Source organism: Musa acuminata, unplaced genomic scaffold (genome assembly GCF_036884655.1).
Source record: "Musa acuminata AAA Group cultivar baxijiao unplaced genomic scaffold, Cavendish_Baxijiao_AAA HiC_scaffold_1137, whole genome shotgun sequence".
NCBI classification, from domain to species: Eukaryota; Viridiplantae; Streptophyta; class Magnoliopsida; order Zingiberales; family Musaceae; genus Musa; species Musa acuminata.
In genome coordinates, this window is record NW_027021349.1 from 800,648 (window position 1) to 823,518 (window position 22,871).

Genomic DNA, 22,871 nt, shown 5'->3' on the forward strand with positions numbered 1-22,871 from the left:
TTCAGAATATATTATCAATAATATATTTATTTATTTATTTATTCTGAACAAGAAGAAGCTCTGAACAAGGAAGACTGGTGTGCTGCTCTTTACACATGATCTCATCATTCACAGTAAGCGAGCTCCATGGTGAAAGCTGCATCAGGCTGGATTGCGACGGCGGTGGCAGTGGCACTCCGGCGTCGTCGGGACGCTCTGCTGGAGACGAAGCTGCTCGTAGAACCGCCTGATGAACTCCTCCGCCTCCTGGTCCACCCGGCCGTCGGCCTCCGCGTCTTCATCCCTAGTCGGGAACGGCGAGTCGATTATCCTCGGCTGCCGTACCGCTGCTGGCGATGGCGACGCCACGAACGACGACTCGGCGTCGGACATCTCCGAGTTCAGCATTTCAAGCTCCTTGTCGTCCGCCGCGAAGTCGAAGTCGTAGCGGTCGTGACGGTGGCGGTTCCCCCGCTTGGCGGCGAGGAGGAAGGAGGGGTAGGAAGGGGTGTTGCTGCAGCTGAACTCCACCTCCTTGGGGTCGTAGTAGGAGAGGTCGGTGTCACGGTGCATGTTGGCGCCAATGTGGTGGTCACGGTGGTGGTGGTGAAAGGCGACGAAGTTCCCAACGGCTTTTCCGGCGAGCTTGCCGCGTTTGAGGAGGAGGTGGAGATCCATCATGAGCCTGTGCTTGGTGAGGCCCTTACGTAGCATGTAGTAAGCAGCTGTTATCATGTGCCACAGACGCTTGGCCAAGGAAGGCTCCATTTCACTGTTCTCGTTCCTTCAAAGGGGATTCTGAGAAGTTTGGTCTGAGAAGAGAAGAGAATGGAGAGGAGAGGAGAGAGTTTGGTTGTCTTCAAAGGTATTCACGAGGGAGAGAGGGGAAGGCAGGGAAGAGTATTTAAAGGCAGAAGAAGGTGATCGTGGTGGGTTGCTCTTCTCTGCAATAATTGATGCTGCAATTACTGGAAAGCCCTCCACCAGTGAGAAGCTCTCGGAAATGGCGGCTGTGTCCACCGACTCGTTCTCTAAGCACTGATACTACTACTGAAGCTTCCAGAAGCCGTATGGTGTTTAGGTTTGATTTCTAGACTTTGATGAGAGTGAGAGAGAGAGAGAGAGAGAGAGATGGCTGGAATGGAAGAATCGTTATAGATCATACCGACGGGTAAGAGATAAGTTACGCGGTTCATCAAATATATCTGAAAATTCAGCAAGCAAAGGAAGTAGATTTGGATCTTCAAATTTTGTTGGCTCTCCCTTAGTTTTCTGTACAAGTTGTACCAAAAAACCGCTGCATGCTTTATGCAAAATCTTCTCCATTTGTTGTGTATAAATCGTCGTTACGTCGCCCACAAGTTTTTTTTTCGTATCACATATTTCTCTTTACTGTAAAATTTTATAATTAATTATATAAAATTCCAAGTACTTTCCAGGCCACGTGGGAGGCTTGTGGGCCCAGCAATAGATGTGATAGCACACCTACAGGCATACCTCCTTGATGGTTGAAGGAAAAGTTGCACCACTGTTTCAGTAGGCCTCTCTCTCTCTCTTTGGTTGTTCAACGTGAATAATTGCATGAAATCTGTGGGCAGAAGAAGCATTAGTTGGAAAAGGATAATTTTCTTAAAAAACACTCTAAATTTTTTAATAATATTTTGATTTTTATTTTTTTTTTCAATCATACTCTTAATTAAAAAAATATCAAAATTATTCCTCCTCAATTTTCATCATTTGTCTTCTCGAGGGAGGAGAAGTGAGGAGACGACACGAATTAACTTTTCTTTACTTTTTATCATTCATTATTGTTTATCGTTCATCACCTGTCATCCAAAAGGGAAGAAGGAAAAGAAAGAGAGGATACAAAGAAAAAAAAGGAGGAGGAGAGCATCGATGATAGCGGGGAAGGAGGGATGAGGAGGAATTTCTCAAACAAGATTTTTATTTTTATTTTTATTTTTTTAAAAATCATACTCTTAATTAAAAAAAATCAAATTTTCTTCTTCTCCACTTTGGTCATCCATCATTATTCATCGTCTACCACCTAATACCAATGAGGGGAGGAGAGGAGAGAAAGAGAGAAGGGGGAAGGATCGATCGTGATAGAGGTAGAGGACAGGATAGGCGATGAGAAAAGATAAAAAATAAAAAAAATGAAGAAGAAAAAGGATGAGCAATGAAAAAGGAGGAGAAGGGAGAAGGGACGTACGTCTATGATGAAAGTGATGATGAGAGAGGCAGTTTTAATATTTTTGAATTAGGGATGCAGTTTAAAAAAAATTAAAATGAGGATATTATTTAGAAAATATCTAAAATATGAATTTTTTTTAGAAAAATAATCTAGTTTTGAAGGTATCAATTAATTTAATTGATGATAAGATATTGAGATAAAATCATAACATTATTATTTTTAAAATTTAATATATTAGTATGTTGGTGATGTACCAAATGGGAGGATTTGAAATCATATTTGATGAATTTGGAGGATGTTAATTATCTTAATTAATGAAGACTTTGTCGAAGTATCGAATTCCATATCCATCATTTTGAGGATGTTAATTATCTTAATTGATCGAGACGTATATTAAGGTCTAAGTATCGAATTCCATTTCTACAATACAAAAAAATTATTGATCTACATTGATCATGTTAGCATTCAACAGAAGCATGAAATAAGTTCATTGGTGTTTGTAGTAACTGTGAAAAAAAGTATGAGCTTGTAATGGCAAGCATTTAACTTGGCATCCAAGTTTGAAGAAGTTAAATTGCTTGGCTTGAAGAACCCAAACAAACTTTAGTTTCTTTTTAGACTGTGATCCTAAAGATTGTAGTAATCCAACTTTGCAAGGAAGAGAAAAAGGCAATATGAAAAGACAATTATTCTTGTTTTACATGGTCAGCCAGTTAGGTCTCTCAAAGCTTAATGGCCAAGCGAAGAAGAACTGTGTCCCCCTTTTCTACCTTTTTGTTTTGCTCAAGTAAAGCCCAGAGCTCAAGCAGGCTTTTCAAACCACATCCTAAAGCAAGCCAATATGATTCAAGTTGGGAACATTAGTCCATCATTGCTTGCACCAGTATAGTAGTATCCAGTTATGACTCTAAACAGATAATTGAAGCTTAAACCATTCTCAACACTAGAGAGTACTAAGTTGATCTTGTGAACTACCATGATTGTTTCAAGATTAAACAAGGGAATGAATTCATTTAATCTGTTGAGTGGAGCACAGTTGTGATCCAGTGTGTTGGTTCTCCAAACATATGCCCTTACTGGTGGTGGCAGTAGAAAGCATAGCACAACAAAAAAGAAAGCCATACATTGGGCATATCTGTTGGGTGTTGTTTATTTCATTATAAATTTTTTTTGAAGGATAAATGATAAGGACAGAATTTAAAGATTTTTTATTAATCAAACTATTTTAACATCTTAATAAAATCTTTAACCTTCGATGAGATTATAGTTAGATTCATATTTTATGTGAAAAAATTTATCGGATGAGATTTCGAATCGTATGAAAGTACTGTAATTTATACAAAAGAATAGATTTTGAATCTTTCAAAGTCATAGCAAGTGGATATGATAGTCACTATTAGATTAAGATTTTAAGTATAAACATTAATCACATGAAGTTTGGTAAATGAAGCTAAGTATAAAGCATGTCATATATAGTTCCAACAATAGAGACCTTCTCATGCTTCAAATTTACATTGCAAGACAGTTCCCTAATGGCTTCTCATGCTGCCCATATTGGACATTCTTGCAGCTACAAAGATATGCCCATTCCTCCGCAGAAGAGCTACCAATAATTGACAGTGAGCATGCAGGATCAAGAACTTGGCATGAGAGCCTCAACCATGTGCTACTCACAAACAAAAAAAACTACAGGCAGATCTGTGTTGCAGGAATCTGCTGTTGTATGGCCGCAATCTTATCCATGAGGAAGGCTAAAGCAGAAACAAAAGACCTTGCATTGTGCAAACCATTCTCTCTTTTCTGAGTAAAGCAAAAAGTAAAGGAAGACTTTGTGTGGCTGAATTGAAACAAAGTGCATGTCAGATCTCCCTTTTAGCTCTTGGCATATACTGCCTGTTGCTTGACGATGCCATCTATTCCCAACCTCGAACTGTTTGGATAAGTGATCATCATCTCACTTATCATTCATTGTTTGCTTTACAAGTGGTTCTTCACATTAGAGTGCAATTTAAATCAAAGAAACTCTCTTTTTATTACTGAACAAACATGAATGGTACAGCTACAGCTACAGCTACAGCAGGATCAAGAAGCTGCTCCTAACCCACATCAACAAAATGCCTTGCAAACGTTGTAATACGATGAGATGATTGTTTGCTGTTGCTGGTATGATCTTCTCAAAGGCGGCTGTAAATGCGTGGTAACATTATGCAATCCATATCAATGATCGAAGGGCATTGCAGACTTTGTATTCCGATAATTAGTCAACAAAGATGATGAGCATGAGGAAATAGAAGGCTGTGTTTTAGTGGCCGAAGGCCTAATCATTGATGCGGTAACGTCGAGCCGCAGAGATAAAAAGATGGTGAAGTGTTGCGATCGGGTGCTTCTCGAACCCTTTCTTGACACATCCGTCTTTGACCGATGAGCTCCATTGTTGTTGTTGTCAATATGGATCTCTCGCTGCCTCGGCAACCCTCCATCAGAAAATATACTTCTCGGCACGACCGTTAGTTTTCATGTCATTATCTAATCGTCAACGTTACATCGATTCCGATAAGCACATCAACCAAATGGTCCAAAAAATTAATATAATATTTGATATAGTATGCAGCAGACAAAGGACCTCCAGGCTGACGCAGCGTGACACCTCAGACTCGAATGAGGTGACCACATAACCTCCGCGTTGTTCAGCGCCGAACACCGCAGACCCATTCCGTAAATCTCAGAACGACATCGCACGGCGTTGACCCGTACGAGTTGGTCGACTCTCGTCCGCAGGATAAAGCGATCTTGTCCGATGCCGTACAAGTCGGCGCCTAACACCACGGAGCCGTTCTGCAAAACTCAGAACGACATCGCACGGCGTTGACCCGTACGAGTTGGTCGACTCTCGTCCGCAGGATAAAGCGGTCTTGTCCGACACCGTACAAGTCGGCGCCTAACACCACGGAGCCGTTCTGCAAAACTCGGAACGACATCGCACGGTGTCGACTCGTATGTGTCGATCGGTGCTCAGCCATAGGGTACAAACCATCCTCCCGAAAAGATGATAGCTATTAAAGGACTATATACGACCGGTCCCTCCTCTCGCAAGTATAAAAGATAACCCCTTGATCAATGCAGGGGACTTAGAACATTGAACTCTCCCTTACTCCACTCAATTCTAACTTCACCTTTGGAGGGGTTGAATCGAAAAATCTCCCTCCCGACCGCGACTTGTGTGTAAGAGCCCGACAACAAAAAAGTAGACTACTTACCAAGAGAGGAGATCACATTCGGGAGGCGAGACTCGAACCCGACCCAACCTGACGCTCGCTTCCACTACTCGAGCATTTGCATGGGCAACCTTGTGTATCCGGGATCAAACAAAACCGTGTACTGACACCTCAGCCACGGAGTAAAGATTCACTAATAATATTTAATTATAATATTCATTGATTCGATCAACTTTTGCAACTTTTGCAAGTTCCAATATGTTCCAATCTTTATTTTTATGTTTTCATCGACAAATTTAATATTATTAAAATAAATAAATCTAGATAGGACGCTGAAAGACAGCCGACTATTAATTTGATATTTCTTTTTGAGTCAGTTCATTGCACTATGTTATTTTTTCTTATTTTCTCATTAAATTGAACCCTGTTGTTGATTGGAGATCTCTGCGGGCTCCAGTGAGATGTCCAATAACAAGGCCGGTGGGCGTGGGGAAAGTTATTGGTGCGGTTCAGAACGACGAAAGAAAGCTCCGCCTCACATGGAACGAGAGCTTGTCCACCGTTAGATCCAAGCAACCACGGATCTCAATGCATATGTCTACAATCAACTCGAGCTCATCCTATCAGAGATTTTAAGAAGCTCAAACGCACATATTTGCTTCGAGATTCTCAAAATGTAAGGATCCAACGGCACCATATTCCTTAGCTCGAAGTATTTTAGAAGAGTCGTTGGACCTCATCCTATCGCTTATTCTTTTTTCTTATTTATATGGCTCATAATTCAATAAAATCTAATTAAAGATAACAAGGCATTCGGAGCCGATCCCTCTCTCGCCCCCTCCATTTTGCTCCCTAAATTTGGACGTTGCAGTGACTCTTTCTCGTGGCACCGAGCGGTACCCGACTCCCATTCCGATCTGCTCCTCCGTCCCCTGAGGTTCGATCGCTCCTTCTCTTCTCCATTTCGATTCCTTCGGGATTACAATGCCTTGCATTCATGTAGATTTTCCTTTCCCCTCGATTCCTCGGTTTTATTGTCTTTCGCAAGTCTTTTTGGGTTTCGGCTTCTGAAAGATGACTTCTTTTTATGAAAATATTCGTTCTTGATCGGGCGCTTCTCGTCAGATCTTGCTTGTTCTCGACGATGTGGAATGGCGCGGCGTTGTCATTCTCGGGATCGGAATCGGGACGAGAATTCGTTTGCCTGTTTAAGTTGTCATGCTTTGATTCTGATGATTTAGATCGATCAATTTGAGGTCGACTTTTGCCCCCTTCGTATTCTTTTACTCTCAACGTGTATCCTTCGAAACCGTGGCAAGTTTAGCAGTGAAATCATACGCAGGACATACTGAAAGATGCATTGTTCTTTTGAGGATCTGGGTGATCTCGCAGGATCCTGTTTTAAAGACTTGCTGATTTATGGAATTATTGTCTTGATCTCATTCGCTAAGAGTCTGAAATTTATCAAGTGCTTGGTGTTCCATGATAATTCTTATTGGAAATTATTATGTTTCTTGATTTATAGTTAGGTATTAGAACTGGAAATTTGAACAAAGTTATGAGACTTATTATATGTCTTTTCTCGATGAATTGACCAACTCAAAATGAGTAATAATCACTGGTAGAGACCTACTCTCGCATCATCATGAATGTGTAAGCAGTGTTACTCTTCTGTTGTGCACGGTATAGTTGTGATTTTAATTTCTTGCACAGAAAAAAGAAAACTATATTTTTTCGGACTAAAGAAGAATCTATAGTAGAGTAGAGTTTTAAATTATTCAACTTTGAATTCAGGAAATTAAAAACATATTTGTTCATCCGAAGTGCCGTGGTACATCAGATACGTGAGATGTTTAGTTGTTGAGCTCAATTATCTCTCTAAAACATGTTTCTGGTATGTTTTCAGTTTCTTTTCCAGATTGATTGGCAAGTAAGATGTTGTTTCTTCCCTAATAGATTGATTCCCAAATGGAACAAATGATTTGTTAGAGCTTTTCTAGAACATCAATCTGTTTCCCCGGTTATGTACTCTTAAGAATGACCATGGTTATGATTGGAACATCCTCAATGTACTGGTTTCTTCCTACTTTTATTGATACGTTCATTGTCACAACCAGACTCCGAAAGAGACAAAGGAGAGACACTTTGTGCTCTGCCTTGTGACTAATTTGATATATTGGCATTCGTTGTTTACGTAGATTGTATGCTTTTCCAGTTTGACCAGACATGGTCAGTTGACTAATGTCTAGATTGGTCGTTAGCTTTGCAGATTAAAAGAGTAGTGATGTTTCAGCAGTCAAGCAGTCGAAACTCGCAAAATAGAGGGTCTAAACTCAAGCGACTACTTCAGATGACCTTGCTTTTGTCTGTTGTTGTGTGGTTGGTCAACCATATCAACAAGAATGAATATGCTGGAGGTGATCAGATCAATCTTTACCAGGAAGATGATGTAGATTTTGGTCGGAAAGGGAAAGCAGGGTCTGAGAACGTGATCATCATAGAAGACCAGGGAACCAACTTTGATGAAACTCCTGAAACAAGTGAAGCTGGAGATCAGGCTGATTCTTCTGACCAGCACACTGAAGACAAGAATAATGAATCCTCTAATAAAGAACAAGGTAAATCTGTAGAAGTTATCTCAAATATGAGCCAAACAGAAACCCAAGAAGAGCGGCTCGGCGATAAGGATGAAAATATTGATTCGATTACCAATAGCAGAGACTCAGCAGTAAGCAATGACATGAGTGCTGACAAAGAGGACATGTTACAGCTTCCTAGTGAAAGGAGCAGCAAAAATGTATTGGATCAAAATGATGGGGAAAATATAGAACAGATCCCCGTTCAACAGAATAAGCCAGCTACACAGGATCAAGCAAAACATGATACTGGAGAAGCAATAACTTCTGATGAAGAGAGCACGTTGAACTCCAAGAATGAATTAAAAGGTGGTGAAATAACCGATGAAGTTGAAAAAGAAGCAACTGAATCCCGTGGAGGGGTTAAATTAGAGTCTGAAAGTAGCAGCAAAAATAGCTTTGAAGTCGAAAATGAAGCAATTGATTTGGATGGAGGGGTTAAATCCGAGACCGAAGGTAGCGGCGGCAATAGTTTAGAAGATACCACAAACATTGCAAATTCAGATGACGGCAGCCTATCCCTCTCCAAAGAAGAAAATGGGATTTCGACTGATGATGTTTCTACTGAAAAGAACGCATTCGATTCTCAAGGAGATATTAGTACTGATGCTGAGACTACCGGGCACCATAGCCTGGAAACTGTAAGCTCTGATGAAAATACCGAGGGTGAAGCTGTCAATCTACCCAGTTCCACAGAAGAAAAAGAGCCGATGATGCCAACCAATAGCGAAGTTCCTAAAGGGGAAGCAGTTGAATATAAAGACGACAGTAATTTGAAATCTGAAGCAACTGGCGACAGTCCTTTGGTTGAGGAAACTAATACAGAGTCAGATGACAAGCTCACGGTGACATCTGTAGTCGATGACACAAAGGATGTAGAATTGCCAAATATTAATGAGGCTTTGGAGAGGGATGCAGTTGAATCCTCCGGTGATGATGCTTCTGATGCTGGCAGTAACAATGCCAAAGAAGAAAAGATGGATTCAAGATCTAGTGAGGATGCACCAGAATCAAAAGGAGATGGCGCATCCGACGCCCAAGATACTGGCAGAAATGATGCCGAAGAAGAAAAGACGGAATCATGGTCTAATGAGGATGCACTAGAACCAAAAGGAGATGACACATCTGAGGTTCAAGATGCTGGCAACAAATCTAGTTTAGGAACGAGCTCTGAAACTAAGCCCACCGAAGAAGCCGAAAATTCATCTCACAACAATGAAGGCAATTCAGAAATTCCCACAGATGAGATTGTAAATGTAGCGGCAGCAGAATCTCAAGGAAATGATTCCTCCAAGGGAAAAGAAAACACTAGCGAATCTCAAGGAAATGATTCCTCCAAGGGAGAAGAAAACACTAGCAACACTGTCTTTGAAGACACAACTGAAACAAATCCCAAGGAAGAAACTACCTCTGGTTTGGGTAACGAGAGCACAGATTCAGAAAAGGAAGGTGGTAAAGAGTCAGAATAATCTTTCTCTGTGGTGGTTCCTCCAAAAGATCTTGTTGATCCTACGGGGTGCTCACTTACATATGTGAGCCGGGTGGAAAACAAGGTTAGTTAGAAAGCTAGGTATATTAGTTGAGATATGTGTGTCTGAATCTGGCACTCTTTTGCTGCAGCTCCAGCAGCCATTTGAGTGTGTTGCATTTTCTCTTTCCCTCGCCTGTGCGGACACTTTCTTTTCAGCTACATTCTTTCATTGTTCATAGTTAGTAAAAGGCCTCTAAAGAGGCACTGTTCCCACTTCTTTTAATCTCTGCAACCAGGTTGAAACCTAAGAAAACTGTGTGCTTGTGTTCATGTTTCAAATTCAGATCAGAATTTGATATGAGAAAGGGGGACTTGTGACAGTGATCCCAAGACAACACATGCACATCTGCATGTGTTGGCTCTGTTCAATGAAAGTTCTTATAGAATATACATATCATGACATTCCCATAAATTGTTTTCTCATATTTCTCAGACTCATAAGATTAATCCAGTTAAAAATGCATATGGTATGTTTTGCTGACATAGATGACAGTTTCCTAGAAACTTGTCAAAATAAGATATTATTTGACATGCACAAGTGAACCGATTCATATTTAATGATGCAAAAAATTTAAAAAATGTATTGATCTCAATGATGAAAAATGATTCATATAGCTGATCCCAAATGGTTGGAGCATCATGACTTATTTTTGTTGCTGATTGTGCTTATCTTGTCATTTGCCATCTCAATTATCAGCAGTGTGAATTGGCACAGTAAGAAGCTACAAGATCAACTGTCACAATAATGGAAGTCACACCGGCATTTGTAATATACAAGGACATTTATTTATAATTTAAATCATATACAACACTGGATGACTATGACAAACATCAGTCCCTTGCCTTCAGGAGAAAACACAAGTCAAACATGCAGGATTAGATTCAATCAACTACAACCCAGGCATTCCTTAGCCCAGCAAATCCTGTGCTCGACTGGCTGTCTCCTAAGAACATGCACATTCATAAGCTTTGCTGCTGCAACCTCCTCAGCATCCAATCAATTATGTCTGCACCAACTTTGTCGCGCTCGGGCTCAAATAGAAGGTCATGCAAAAAGCCCTCATAGAGTTTTAAATCCTTGTGCCTCGAGGCAGCCACATTGTACAAATCCTGCGAGGCAAGTGGATCGGTGATCCTGTCGGCAGTCCCATGCAGGACAAAGAAAGGCACACTGACGGACTTCATGTTCTGCAGCAGGTAAGAAGAAAGCCGCAGGATCTCATGGCCTGTTCGAACTCTTATCGGCCCAGTGTAAACTAACGGGTCTGAGTATTTAGCCAACATCGCAGCTGGGTCCCTCGATACAGGAATGCGCCTTTTGTTAGCTCCCTTGAATTGGAACTTCGGCAGCACAAGTGAAAGAATTGGAGCCACAGCCTGCAACAGGTGAAGTTTGCAAATAAGATCCTTGAACATCTCCATGGTACATGGCATAATCATCACCAAAGAAGTAAAGCTTGACAATCTTCCGAAACTAGCAGATGTGTATATTTAAAAGAGGTTCGATTACAATGTGTATGCTTAATTTCAAAATTTTACATCTGAATGGAACAAATCAACTGCATAGCATATGAAAATGGGCAACAAGAGAAAAAAGGTTACCTCAACTATTGGATGAGCTTGCTTTACACGGATTGCCGGAGATGTCAGTATGATCCCTTCTACCATAGCCTCAATATGAGGATACAAAGCTGCCTGTAATGCGAGAAATTTATTGATGAAATCAGAATAGATGGATCATAATGATTATGAAGAGTGACATGATTTGTATACAAGGCATTACCTTTAAAACCACAGCTCCACCAGTGGAGTGACCAAAAAGGAAACAAGGTACACCAGGATTTTCAGATTTGACTTTCTCTAGAAATTTTCCCTGTATGCATGAACAGGAACAATGAAATCAACTCAAAACCAGAATTAACCAAGCATAAGTAGAGTAATAACAATGTTGGCTTACAGTGTCCTCCACAACGTAATCTAATGAAGGTACATATCCATGCAATCCATCACTGCCACCATGGCCTGTATGTCACAAAATAATTTATCATCATTCGATAATCTAAATTTGCTTTTTTTTATAAAGCTTAGATAGGTACCAAGACTTCGAGCATTACAATCATCTTTTAGTGCACCCATCATGGTTCTTGATTTGTTCAGACCCATAGGGATCGGCCACCATTTACCTGTCTGGACATGAACTAATCGGCCCGGCATAGGGCTTACCACCCAATTTTGGCGCATTATCATGCTTAAGCCAGACAATAAGCCTAGTTCAGAAACTTTCTGAACCTTATTTTTAAATATATGGTTAATCTCTCTCTCTCTCTCTCTCTCTCTCTCTCTCTCTCTCTCGTGCTAGCCTCCCTTGCGTCGCCTGTTAGCCCATGCTGAATACTCCTCTCCTCTCCCTTCTAATATCGTACTGACATACCGTGTGTTGATATATCGGTGTCTATCAATCCCATACCAATGTGGCCAGAGACCAGCATGGGTTGGTTCTGGCATTCGAAGCTAAAAACCTTGACACCTATCATGCTTCTCTAGTCATTTCTTAAAGGTCAGATAAATGAGAGTCATAAGGCATAGAAATAAAGTAATACATCACCAGATGACAGTGATCTCAAAGGAGTTGATGCCACACAACAGCTTTAAATTGACGATTGATGAAAATAAGGTATTGATTCAAGTCATACCCCTAGTTTTGCTGCATTTTGCTCTTATCTAGACATTCAGGTAACCCATTAATTTACTAAAAGTAGGGCAACAAGCATCCGCAAGCTTTTAATAAAACAGCCGTAATGAAGGAAAAAGAGTGGTTAAGACCACGTACCTATCCAATCCATTGCATATACTCCAAAGTTGCATGCGATTAGCTGCTTAGCAAAGTAAGCGTATCTTCCACTGAAAGAAGACATCCATGTATTTAAATTATTCCAGGAAATCGAATATATAAATATTTTGAAAAGGTGCATGTTCCATTAATTGATGGTAATATGGTGTCAAATACAATCATCAACATGATAGCTACTTAGAAATCCCTAAGTAGCTGCCTAGAAATTCTACATACAGCCATGTGCACGCATGCTTGTATCAACTATATAATTGCAAGGGAAGTCAACCTTGCGCTCCTTACCTATGTTCATTCAGTCCATGTATTATCACCATAATGCCCCTGCAAATTATGAAAACAGTAACTCCAATGAGACAGTAGCCAAGCAATAACCAGCAAACAAATTAAACTTCAAACGTCGAACAACTTGAACAAAATAATAACTTCTAAACAGAGCTTAGATTACTCTTTAAGTTGTTTTCTCGTATCCTTCAGTGCAATGCAAAAGACCAATATACTTGAGAATGGACATATGCTACCAACTATTCAACTACTTGAGTAGAAACAAACAGCTACAGGGAGCAATTTCCATACACAATCAAAATAGGAAAAAGAATTGACTTGTGTATCTGAAGATGCTACAGATATATATGTTGTTCCACTAATACTAATAAATTATACAGAAAATCTGAAAGGAAAACTTGTTTTACAACTCACATCACTAAAGCTTGTAAGGATGAAAGGCTAATCAATGCTTTAAAAGTTATAGCATTCAAGTCAATGAACCATGGAACCACTCCTTTGTCCTGAACAGAAGCTAAAAAAAAAAGAAAATTAGAACATCAAAAATATCTATTCCACCTCTGTAATCAACATGATTTAGCTATACTCCAAGTCCAAAATCCACAAAAAAATACTTTCTTTCTTTCCGGAGAAGAAAAAGGAACGATAAACAGATGGAAATATATACCCTGGGATAGGGAATAGCCAAAAGAACACAAACTTGGTATAAAAGACGCAGACTTTCCTGATTCCCCTCGTGGCTTATCAAATAGAAATCTAATTCTCGACCACAAACATGAGATCAAAAATTTACCTCAGATCCCCAGACGCGGGCAGCCACGACCGGCAGAAGAGCGCCCTCCTCCTCGGTCCCACGAAATCGAACGTACTCCACCGGCATGCCCCACCCTCTTCGCTCTCCGCCGACTCGGGGACCATCTCCACTTCCTCCGCGAGCGCCCTCCGCCGCCGCACGTCCTCCTCCTCCGCGGCCGCCCACCACCTCCCGCCGCCCCCTCCCCTCGTCCTCTGCCGGGGAGAGCCCCCCCGCCGCCGCCGCCGCCGCCGCAGTCTTGGATGAGAGTGGGCTCCGACGGCGGAGGAAGAGGAGGAACCGCAAGGCCAAGGAGTGCAGGAAGAAGAGCACGCGGACGAGCGATGCCGGCGACGGCACGGACCGCCGTATGTTCCTCAACACCGGGATGATTCGGCCGCTCGCCCCGGAGGTCAGCTCTCCCACCGTCGCCCCCCTTTCCATCCCTCACCGCCTCTCCTCCTCTTCCCTTCCTTCCTTGCGTGAGACCGTTTCATCGGTATATACACGGAGAAGGAGACGACGAATGCAAGAGACGCCTTTTCCCTTACCATCTTCCGTTGCCAAAACCGTTACAATGTTACGAGACCCGTTATCTATGTATATACCGCCAATAAAAACATATATTACACTGTTACATATCGGCAAATCGCTCGGTAGCGGCGACAGCTGTTATTTTCCCGGGTGCTGACAAGTGCGTGGGCCCCTGTTTCGGAAGTGGGTCCCTTCATCCATGGTGGAGGGTGCAAATTTGGGGGAGAATTCTCTCCCGCGAGTTTGTGATGGCAGATGATGCCACGTGGAATCTGCCTACTTTCTCACCCGGCGTTTGTTTTGCGGTGATGCTGCTTTGTACATAACGGAGGGTTCCAAAGGCGGGTGAAACGTTGGGTCATTCGCACAGCTGTCCATCACATATAAGAACGAGAACTCTATCTTTGCAACGGTGGATCTATGACTCCTTCCTTCATCCACCGTCCAAAGGCAGGCCATGGATCCAACTTGAACCCGACCCGATAGCCATTTCCTAACCCAAATTAACTCAGAGATGATAAGAAGGTATTGAATCTAAATAGAATGGGTATGTGGATCTAAATCCGAAACCCGAAAATATTGGGTCGTTTTTTTTGGGGGGGGTGGGTTGGTGGGGGGGCCTTTGTTACCTGTCAAATCTACCGGTTATGAGTGGGTGAGAACAATGGGTCCCATCCATATCCCACTGACGCGGCTCTTCTCCGTCTCACAGAGTAGGGTTGGGGGGCCCTTTTGGTGCGTATAATTGCAATAGAGTCTCTTCAGCGCAGATTCTTCCTCTCCAAAGACTTGGTCGGCCACTCTCACTCTTACAGCGCCTCCAACGAAGCCGCCGTCGGCCGTCGCACAGCCCGCCCGTCTGCTTCGGGTCGTGGCCGGAATCCTTTTTCTGGCGGCCGCATGACGACCCTGCGGCTCGGGTCCACCGCCTGTTCCGCCTTCCTGTCCCGCGATCGCCGCCCCTCATCATCTTACGGCCATTCCGCCCCGTTAAGGGCCCTTGCGTCCTGTGGTGGGGGAGAAGCAGTCCTAGGGTTCTCTTTCCGACCCAATAAGAGGTCTCCGATGACATTGGCTTCCCCTTCTCGGTCTGCTCGCGCGGCTCGTTTCGTGGCGTCGAGCCAGGACCATGGTGATGGATCTTCTTCGGAGCGGTATGTACTAAAAATTGATCTTTTGGTTATTTTAAGAAGCTGTAGCCTCAGATGAGGAACAACATCTTTCAGTAGCATTGTGTCGAACGGTTGTGTCTCGAACGAATATGTGATGCTTTGAATTCCAAGGTGGCTCTTTTATGAATAAGATCTTGTGTTTGGCTATGATGTAGCGTTTTGATGAATGGCTTGTTATTTTCTGGTTGCTACAGACATGATGGATTGGTCAAACGTGGGGTATCGAATACGGTTGTTGGCGTACTGGGAGGAGGCCAACTAGGACGAATGCTGTGCCAAGCGGCAAGTCAAATGGCAGTCAAAGTAGTGATCTTGGATCCCCTCGAATCCTGCCCAGCAAGTGGCTTAGCATATCAGCATGTAGTTGGGAGTTTCGATGATGGTGATGCAGTTCGTGAATTTGCAAAAAGGTTGGTTGTCCTGTATTATTGACTGGGGGCTTGGTATCACTTAGAAGTCGTCATAGTTTCTTCCATATTTGACTTGTTTATTGGTTGACGAGCATCATTAAGCAGTCTTTTTTATTGGCAATTAGGTGCGGTGTGTTGACAGTGGAAATTGAACATGTCGATGCAGTCACTCTTGAGCAACTTGAGCTACAAGGGATAGACTGCCAACCTAAAGCCTCTACCATAAGAATTATACAAGTAACTCTCACTTTCTTATTCATTGCCTTTCTTTCTAGATGGAGAGATATATCTTGTTATATGTGCTGAGAGAAACAGCAGAGTAATGCTGTTCCAGGACATTTAGCAGGGTAAACACTTTTGTGGATATTTTTCACCAAAAAGAACATTCTTAAGTATGCCATAAGTATGGTCAGATGTGTCAGAACAACATCTTAATTTTTGACTGCTATTCACTCACTGAAACTGTGAATCACAAAATGATTTTTTTGTCTCCTAGAATTCCAGACATGCTAGTGAATCAATGTTTCTCTTAGACACTGTATAGTTGGTAAGATATGGCCAAGCTTGATCTCCGTTATCACAGTAAGATAGGGTTTAAAAGTTCCATGTCAAAATGCCCTAGGGAACATGCTTTGTTATTACTGTTATATGGAAATTTTCTTTTTCTCTGAATGATAAACAATAGGAAACAGGATAAGATTGGATAGAATGCATCACAGAACATGCAAAAATCGTTATCATGCTTAATTCAGTTAGAAACATCGAAGGTTTTCTTTATTTCTGGTCAAAAGAGTATCTTATTGAAATTATAATTTTGCTTTTGTACCTTCTATATTTTAGATGAAATTTACTGGTTCAGTGTCCAAATTTTTTCAAAATTTGTGGCACTCTTCTTTTAATTTTATAAATTATCATCAACAGGATAAAGTTCTTAAGACATGAAATTAATGACTAAATAACTATCTATACTTCATGGATATGCGATAATGTATGATTTGGCTTTATATTTAGGGCTTGCATGTTCTCATGCTATCCTCAAAATTGTTTTGGAGTTTGATTATCAGGACTAGTTTGATTACCAGGACTGCGTGACTGCTATGTTTTATGTGTATTTATAGCTACATACATTCTTCTAGCAGCTAGTGAGGCTTACTTGGTATAAATGTTGTTCAAGTGTTGGGATTGTTAGAATTTGTGAAGAAAGGAAAACCATCTTAAACTATCTTGCTGGAAGATTGCTTACTGTTTACATGAAGTATACAAGAAAAGATTTTATTCTCTTTCTACATGTTTTTTATTGTAATCTTGCTATTTGTTAGAGACATTATTAAAATTTCCTGTTGCTTAATTATTATCAATATTTCACTTACCGTTCTTGATACATCTTAGCTGTTCTAAATCAATTTTTTGGTCAAGAACTCCCACTCCTTTTTTTGCTGCTCATCGGATTGGCTTAGTTGGGTTTGAAATGCTGTTTTATGAATTTTAGTTGCTTTGCAACAGTTCAAGACATTATTATTTTACATCGCAGGACAAATATCTTCAGAAAGTCCATTTTTCTCAGCAAGGGATACCACTTCCTGATTTTATGGAGGTTGACTGTTCTGTTTACTTATTTTTGGAAAAAAAGAATCTTGAAGTTTATCTAGACCTTTGTTAATTAATTGAAATTGTTTTGATGCAGATAGATAATCTTGCAAACACTGAGAAAGCTGGAGAGTTATTTGGTTATCCTTTAATGATCAAAAGCAAGAGGTTGGCTTATGATGGGCGTGGGAATGCTGTTGCTCACACCAAAGAGGAGCTTCCTTCAGTTGTGGCTGGTAAGATCCCTTAGAAATTCTCCAAAGAATTTTTGATTATATACATGAAGTTGGTGGATGGAATCATATTAGAGGTTCAATTTATGTTTTCAGTAAGGTAAAATTTTCAGAAGTTGAAACATTTTTGTTGGTGTGTTAGTTTCTTTTTTTACAGTAGAATAATTGATATGCTATTTATGGAGTACCTGCCAACCATGGGTAGCATGTCAGGATACAACCACAATACCATGTGATGCAACACTATGCAATAATGTGCCTGGCTATTACCAAGACATATATCTCTGAAACTATAATGTCAAGTCCAATTTGTTCCACACTGGTGTCTGTCCACATCACACAAACACATACATTATAGAATGGACTATCATGCATGTGAGATGTGCACATATCCAACTACATTTCCGTTATCCTATTAGTATGTTGCATGTCAGTCTGCAAGCACCGGCATGGCCATCCTTGTTCTATATATGCATAGGACAGATCTAGAATGGTGTGACTCAAAGGAGAATTTTATGAGAACTTGTTTTTGTTTTATGGGATACACATTCTTGTATTTTGTTAGTTGAGAATTACGAACCTGGTTGCATCTTAGTCGAGTTGGGTATTGATATCGTTAGAAAATTTTCTTGTATTATTATTCCCAAGCATTTTATGTCTGAAGCATACTAAAGAAAAGTCCTAGTTATAAGCTTGTGCAGTCAAATTTTGAACTGTTATTATACTTTTTGAATGGAAGAAAGGAAAAGAAGTGAAACATATTGCATGTGATTTAGGGCCACAATCATAATTTTCTTCATATCACAAAAAGTATTGAAATGAAAATCAGAGACTTAACATTTATGCATGTCTTAGACCAGAGACTCAACATAAAAAAGGGCTTTCCTAGTGCATGAGGCTCCCGCTAGTGCGTGGTCTGGGGAGGGTCAATGTACGCAACCTTACTTTTAAGTATTTAAAGAGATTGTTTTTGTGACTCTTAACTGTGGTCCTCCCAGGTTGTAAAAGAGTAACCTTACCTTTTTTTTTTCAAGATACTATGTTTGAGAATGCTTGATGTGAGAGGTAGCTGTTTATCTCAATCTAAAGCATGGCATACTTCATACCAATCCTTTAAAAGTTTGCAGTTCTGTCATATGAAAATGATATGGTAATCTTTAGAAGTATAACTTTGGAAAAGATATGTGCCTGTTGTTTAGCTTCCAAATTAATTGGCTAAAGTATGTTCATGGAGCATTGAACTTTTTGTTTGTTGATCTCTTGTAGGAATTTATTTCCAAGAATGAATACAGAGAGAGAGAGAGAGAGAGAGAGAGAGAGAGCATGTGTGTGTGTGTGTGTTATGATATTCATTGCAGCCAAACTTTAAACTTTTAGTTGAAATGCACATATTTTAGTTCGGACGAGTGTACGATGTTGGTGGGTGTGTATTTTGTTTCGTAGATTCTTAATACAAAGATCTGCTGCTCTTTCTTAAAGTTTCATTCTCCATTAACTAATTCATGCTTTCTTTCAGCATTGGGAGGATTTGATCATGGTTTATATGTTGAAAGATGGACACCATTTGTGAAGGTTTGTCTTTACTATTTCCTAAAGTCAGGTTTATTACGGTTACTGACTGCAGATATATGTTCAGTAATTTTTAAGATTTCCTTTGGTCTAGTATTATGCAATGCTGCATTTGAAACTTTCGGTTGATTCTTGGTCTTTCAGTTGTGCTGTATTCATTTGAATTTGCTGGTGCTATCATTTGTTTCTTGAGACAAGTAACATTGTCTGATTTCCTTGGTGCAGGAATTAATGAATTTGTATCCACTTGTATATCTATTCTTGCATATAAACTTGAATATTTGGGCATGTAGACAAAGGTTGATATATATGGGGTTACACAGATACTAACAATTCTAAATGTGCATGTATGTCTCTTCTTATAGAGATATGTGGGTTTTGTTCTTAATATGGAGTAATTTAAAATAAGTTGGTCTTGGTAATTAGTTTATAACAAAATTTTCTTTTTTGTTTGATCTAGGAGCTCTCTGTGATTGTGGCCAGGGCTCGAGACAATTCAGTTTCATGCTTTCCTGTGGTTGAGACTATTCACAAGTAAGAAGAATAAATTGGGTCGCTAGTTCAATTGAGCTGTGTAGTGGGCCGCAGTCGCTATGTTCTAAACTTTTCTTCTTTTGCCAATCTTACAATCTTGTGGAATCTACTTTTTCTAGGAATAACATCTGTCACATAGTTGAATCTCCTGCTGATGTACCTGACAAAATAAAGAAACTTGCTGTTGACATTGCTCAAAAAGCTGTCAAATCACTCGAGGGAGCAGGAGTATTTGCAGTAGAATTATTTTTAACAAAAGATGGACAGGTAATTCTGTTCATATTTTGTTTGCACCCTACCCTAGTATACAAGTTGGTGCAATTTAACCTTTTCATCTCATCTTTAATTAGGTGTCGTTTATCTGGACATTCGGTAATGGTTCTAAATAGCGATGCAGTTGACTGAAACCATTTTTTTTTAATAGGTTTTGCTCAATGAAGTAGCTCCAAGACCTCATAATAGTGGACATCATACGATTGAGTCATGCTATACTTCGCAGTATGAACAGCATCTTCGAGCTATTCTTGGTCTTCCTCTTGGTGATCCATCAATGAAAACCCCAGCTGCAATCATGTATAACATACTAGGTGAAGATGAGGTAATTATCTTGAGAAGGTATTTATACAATATTTATTAAATTCTCAAGTAGTTGATTTCTGTAAACATTAGTTCATGAGTTTGTCATTCTTTTGATCTGCATATAGTTAATTCTTTCACACTCTTGTTTGAACTTTGATGTCCTTTCAGCTAGTTAGTTTTTGATTTTGTTTGAGATCATCTACTGCTAGGGAGAAGCAGGATTTCATTTGGCTCATCAGCTGATGGGGAAGGCACTAAAGATACCTGGGGCCAATATCCATTGGTATGATAAACCAGGTCAGTGTGCCTTTTCCTGAGTAATACAATCTTCTAATTTCCAGTTACTCTTTTTCTTGCCACGTGTATAAAATTGCTGCTATTAGAAATGCGGAAGCTCCGGAAGATGGGTCATATCACAATTGTAGGCCCTTCAAAGAACGTTGTAAAAGAAAGACTTGATTCCTTGCTGGAAAGAGAAACACCAGGAAGCCATGGTGTAGGTTAGTATGTTTGAGAATGTGGTAATATGCAAAGTCCTGTTTCTTCTTAAATTTAGTTTAAATATAAGAATCTAATTGCTTTTTTAATATTTGTCATCATAGTGTCTCTAAATGTTCTAAATATTGTTTTGTTGATTGAATGCAACTCTGATCTACACCATTGCAATGATTATAAGTTCTTCAATTCTTTTCGTCTCAACAATGACGATTCACAACTTTGCTTCTGGTTAAAATCTGCTACAAGATCTCTTCTGTACTATCTTTGTTCCTCATCTCACCTTATTCACCCTAAAGTTACAGGTTACATCATTATGTACATACACCATTCAAATATTTATTAAATCCCCGAGTAGTTGATTTAGAATCCAATTCTTGAATTTTTATACTTTAATAGTTTGTCATGAGACGAGAAATTCATAGCTTGATGTTCACTATGCATAAATAAAATTTGATTGCCTCTCTATGTGAGTTTCCACAATGTATTTAATCAGCATAATTTTATTTCTTGTGCAAGAGTATTTAATTGTTGGCACAATGCCTACCAAAATTCATGTGTTATTGGTGAGAAAAAAATACACTACTAAGTTTTCTTCTGCTGTTCCTGAGTATATAGTGAGTGTATGCTTGGAAGTTACTAATATTTGAGTTTAAGATTTGCTTATCGGGTGCAGTTACTCCACGTGTTGCGATAATCATGGGTTCTGATTCTGACCTTCCTACAATGAAGGATGCTGCTGAAATATTAAAAAATTTTGGTGTGCCACATGAGGTAAGTTTCATCACCATGCTAAAGCCATTTTTTATTTCAAGGTGCTTCGTAGAAGGTGTGATAATTTTATTATGCACATCATGTGATTTTGTTAATTGTAAAATCACTTCAGGTAACAATTGTTTCAGCTCACCGAACACCAGAAAGGATGTACTCTTTTGCATCGTCTGCAAAAGAACGAGGTATCCAGATCATAATAGCTGGTGCTGGTGGTGCAGCACATCTACCAGGTGAATCACACATTTCTGGAAAAGAAGAACGTAATACTCCATATTGGTGTAAGTCAATGTTTGAAGTTAATTGGAAAACTCTGTTGTGCTGCAGGAATGGTAGCTTCGCTGACTCCACTACCTGTCATTGGGGTCCCGATAAGAACCTCATCATTGGATGGAATTGATTCCTTGTTATCTATCGTACAGGTATAATGTGGATCATTGATGCAGTTTTTCTTTTTCAGGAAGTACTTCGATTGTGGCGGTTGGGTTAAGATCATATGCTTGAAACTGATTGCCCTTTGTTTTTTACCATAAAGATGCCAAAAGGTATTCCAGTTGCAACGGTTGCAATTGGAAATGCAGCAAATGCAGCTTTATTAGCAGTCAGGATTCTCGCTGCTGGTGATGCTGATTTGTGGGACAGGTCTTTTTTCAAATACCATGAACATATGATTTTAACTTGATCTGATTTGTATATTTAAGCTCATCACTTGCGTTTCTCGTTTCCACAAATTTTTTGAAGAGTGATCAAGTATCAAGATGATCTGAAGGACACTGTTTTGACAAAAGCATCAAAGCTCGAAGCAGAAGGTTGGGAGAGATACCTAAATCTATGATTCCCTCGTTCTGGTATATGACCTCTCTTGGTATGTCCACCTGATTTAATTTTTTTATTGTTAATGACATGGGCTTCCCTTACTATTTTATTTCTCATATGCATCTGTATAGGGTATTGGAAGTATCTTCTTTTTGGGTCAAGATCAATTGTTCTCTATCTTGGAGTGATTTTGAAGGAGTTTATTTGAGCTTCAATCTGGATTTACTCTGTTGTTGAATATTCCTGCCTTCACGGATTAAGCCGGGAGCCGCAGTTGGCAGATTTTCCACATCCAGATAAGGAGCAAAATCTTGTCTTTCAAAGAATCAGAGGATCCAAACCACATGGTTCTTAACATATGGTCAAAATGAAAGAATTCTAGCCCAGTTTCACTGGTGGTCACCATTTGAAGTTTTCTTTTGCATTTTGTTCACTGATCTTTACCATCTCTTTTGATGGGAACCAGCATGGAACATGTGATACCGACATCATTTGACTGACGATCAAAACTGTAACTTTTGATATGAATTACCATCCGATATACCCTCATGTCATCCGGTATGAGACGATATTGAGCATTCCGTCCAGTAGTGGACGGTTCGTGTACTAGTATGCTGTCAGACTGGTACGTACTGCTCATACTGGATGATATTATTTGAAATTAAAAATCCCGATACAAGTTTCTAGGGA

At 40.1% G+C, this 22,871-nt stretch overlaps 4 protein-coding genes across 6 annotated transcripts; 2 read left to right on the forward strand and 2 right to left on the reverse strand.

The window, feature by feature from the left end:
- LOC135670992 (uncharacterized) lies at nt 1-841 on the reverse strand. The gene has a single exon (XM_065178813.1). The coding sequence runs from the start codon at nt 745-747 to the stop codon at nt 142-144; it is 606 nt and encodes a 201-aa protein (XP_065034885.1). The 5' UTR covers nt 748-841; the 3' UTR covers nt 1-141.
- Nucleotides 842-6,193: 5,352 nt separating this feature from the next.
- Nucleotides 6,194-9,778, forward strand: LOC135671085 (uncharacterized). 2 transcript variants are annotated; one of them, XM_065179010.1, is made up of 2 exons: nt 6,194-6,325; nt 7,658-9,778. In XM_065179010.1, the coding sequence occupies exon 2, from the start codon at nt 7,673-7,675 to the stop codon at nt 9,491-9,493; it is 1,821 nt and encodes a 606-aa protein (XP_065035082.1). In that variant the 5' UTR covers nt 6,194-6,325; nt 7,658-7,672; the 3' UTR covers nt 9,494-9,778. The 2 variants fall into 2 exon arrangements, with proteins under 2 accessions (XP_065035082.1, XP_065035081.1); XM_065179009.1 differs by having other exon boundaries at nt 6,197-6,325; nt 7,650-9,778.
- A 483-nt stretch (nt 9,779-10,261) lies between these two features.
- Nucleotides 10,262-14,002, reverse strand: LOC135671064 (uncharacterized). Its single transcript, XM_065178962.1, has 8 exons — nt 13,482-14,002; nt 13,103-13,191; nt 12,689-12,727; nt 12,386-12,456; nt 11,513-11,577; nt 11,339-11,428; nt 11,158-11,250; nt 10,262-10,932 (listed from the first exon to the last, which is right to left on the reverse strand). The coding sequence occupies exons 1-8, from the start codon at nt 13,923-13,925 to the stop codon at nt 10,516-10,518; spliced, it is 1,308 nt and encodes a 435-aa protein (XP_065035034.1). The 5' UTR covers nt 13,926-14,002; the 3' UTR covers nt 10,262-10,515.
- A 786-nt stretch (nt 14,003-14,788) lies between these two features.
- On the forward strand, nt 14,789-22,871 carry LOC135671063 (phosphoribosylaminoimidazole carboxylase, chloroplastic-like). Of its 2 annotated transcripts, none has more exons than XM_065178960.1 (17): nt 14,789-15,169; nt 15,382-15,597; nt 15,723-15,834; nt 17,129-17,191; nt 17,282-17,420; nt 18,934-18,989; nt 19,447-19,520; nt 19,640-19,787; nt 19,945-20,118; nt 20,309-20,396; nt 20,483-20,599; nt 21,271-21,368; nt 21,481-21,598; nt 21,693-21,787; nt 21,901-22,007; nt 22,107-22,230; nt 22,313-22,871. In XM_065178960.1, exons 1-16 carry the CDS (start codon nt 14,916-14,918, stop codon nt 22,198-22,200), a joined length of 1,953 nt encoding a protein of 650 aa, XP_065035032.1. In that variant the 5' UTR covers nt 14,789-14,915; the 3' UTR covers nt 22,201-22,230; nt 22,313-22,871. The 2 variants fall into 2 exon arrangements, with proteins under 2 accessions (XP_065035032.1, XP_065035033.1); XM_065178961.1 differs by having other exon boundaries at nt 22,107-22,213.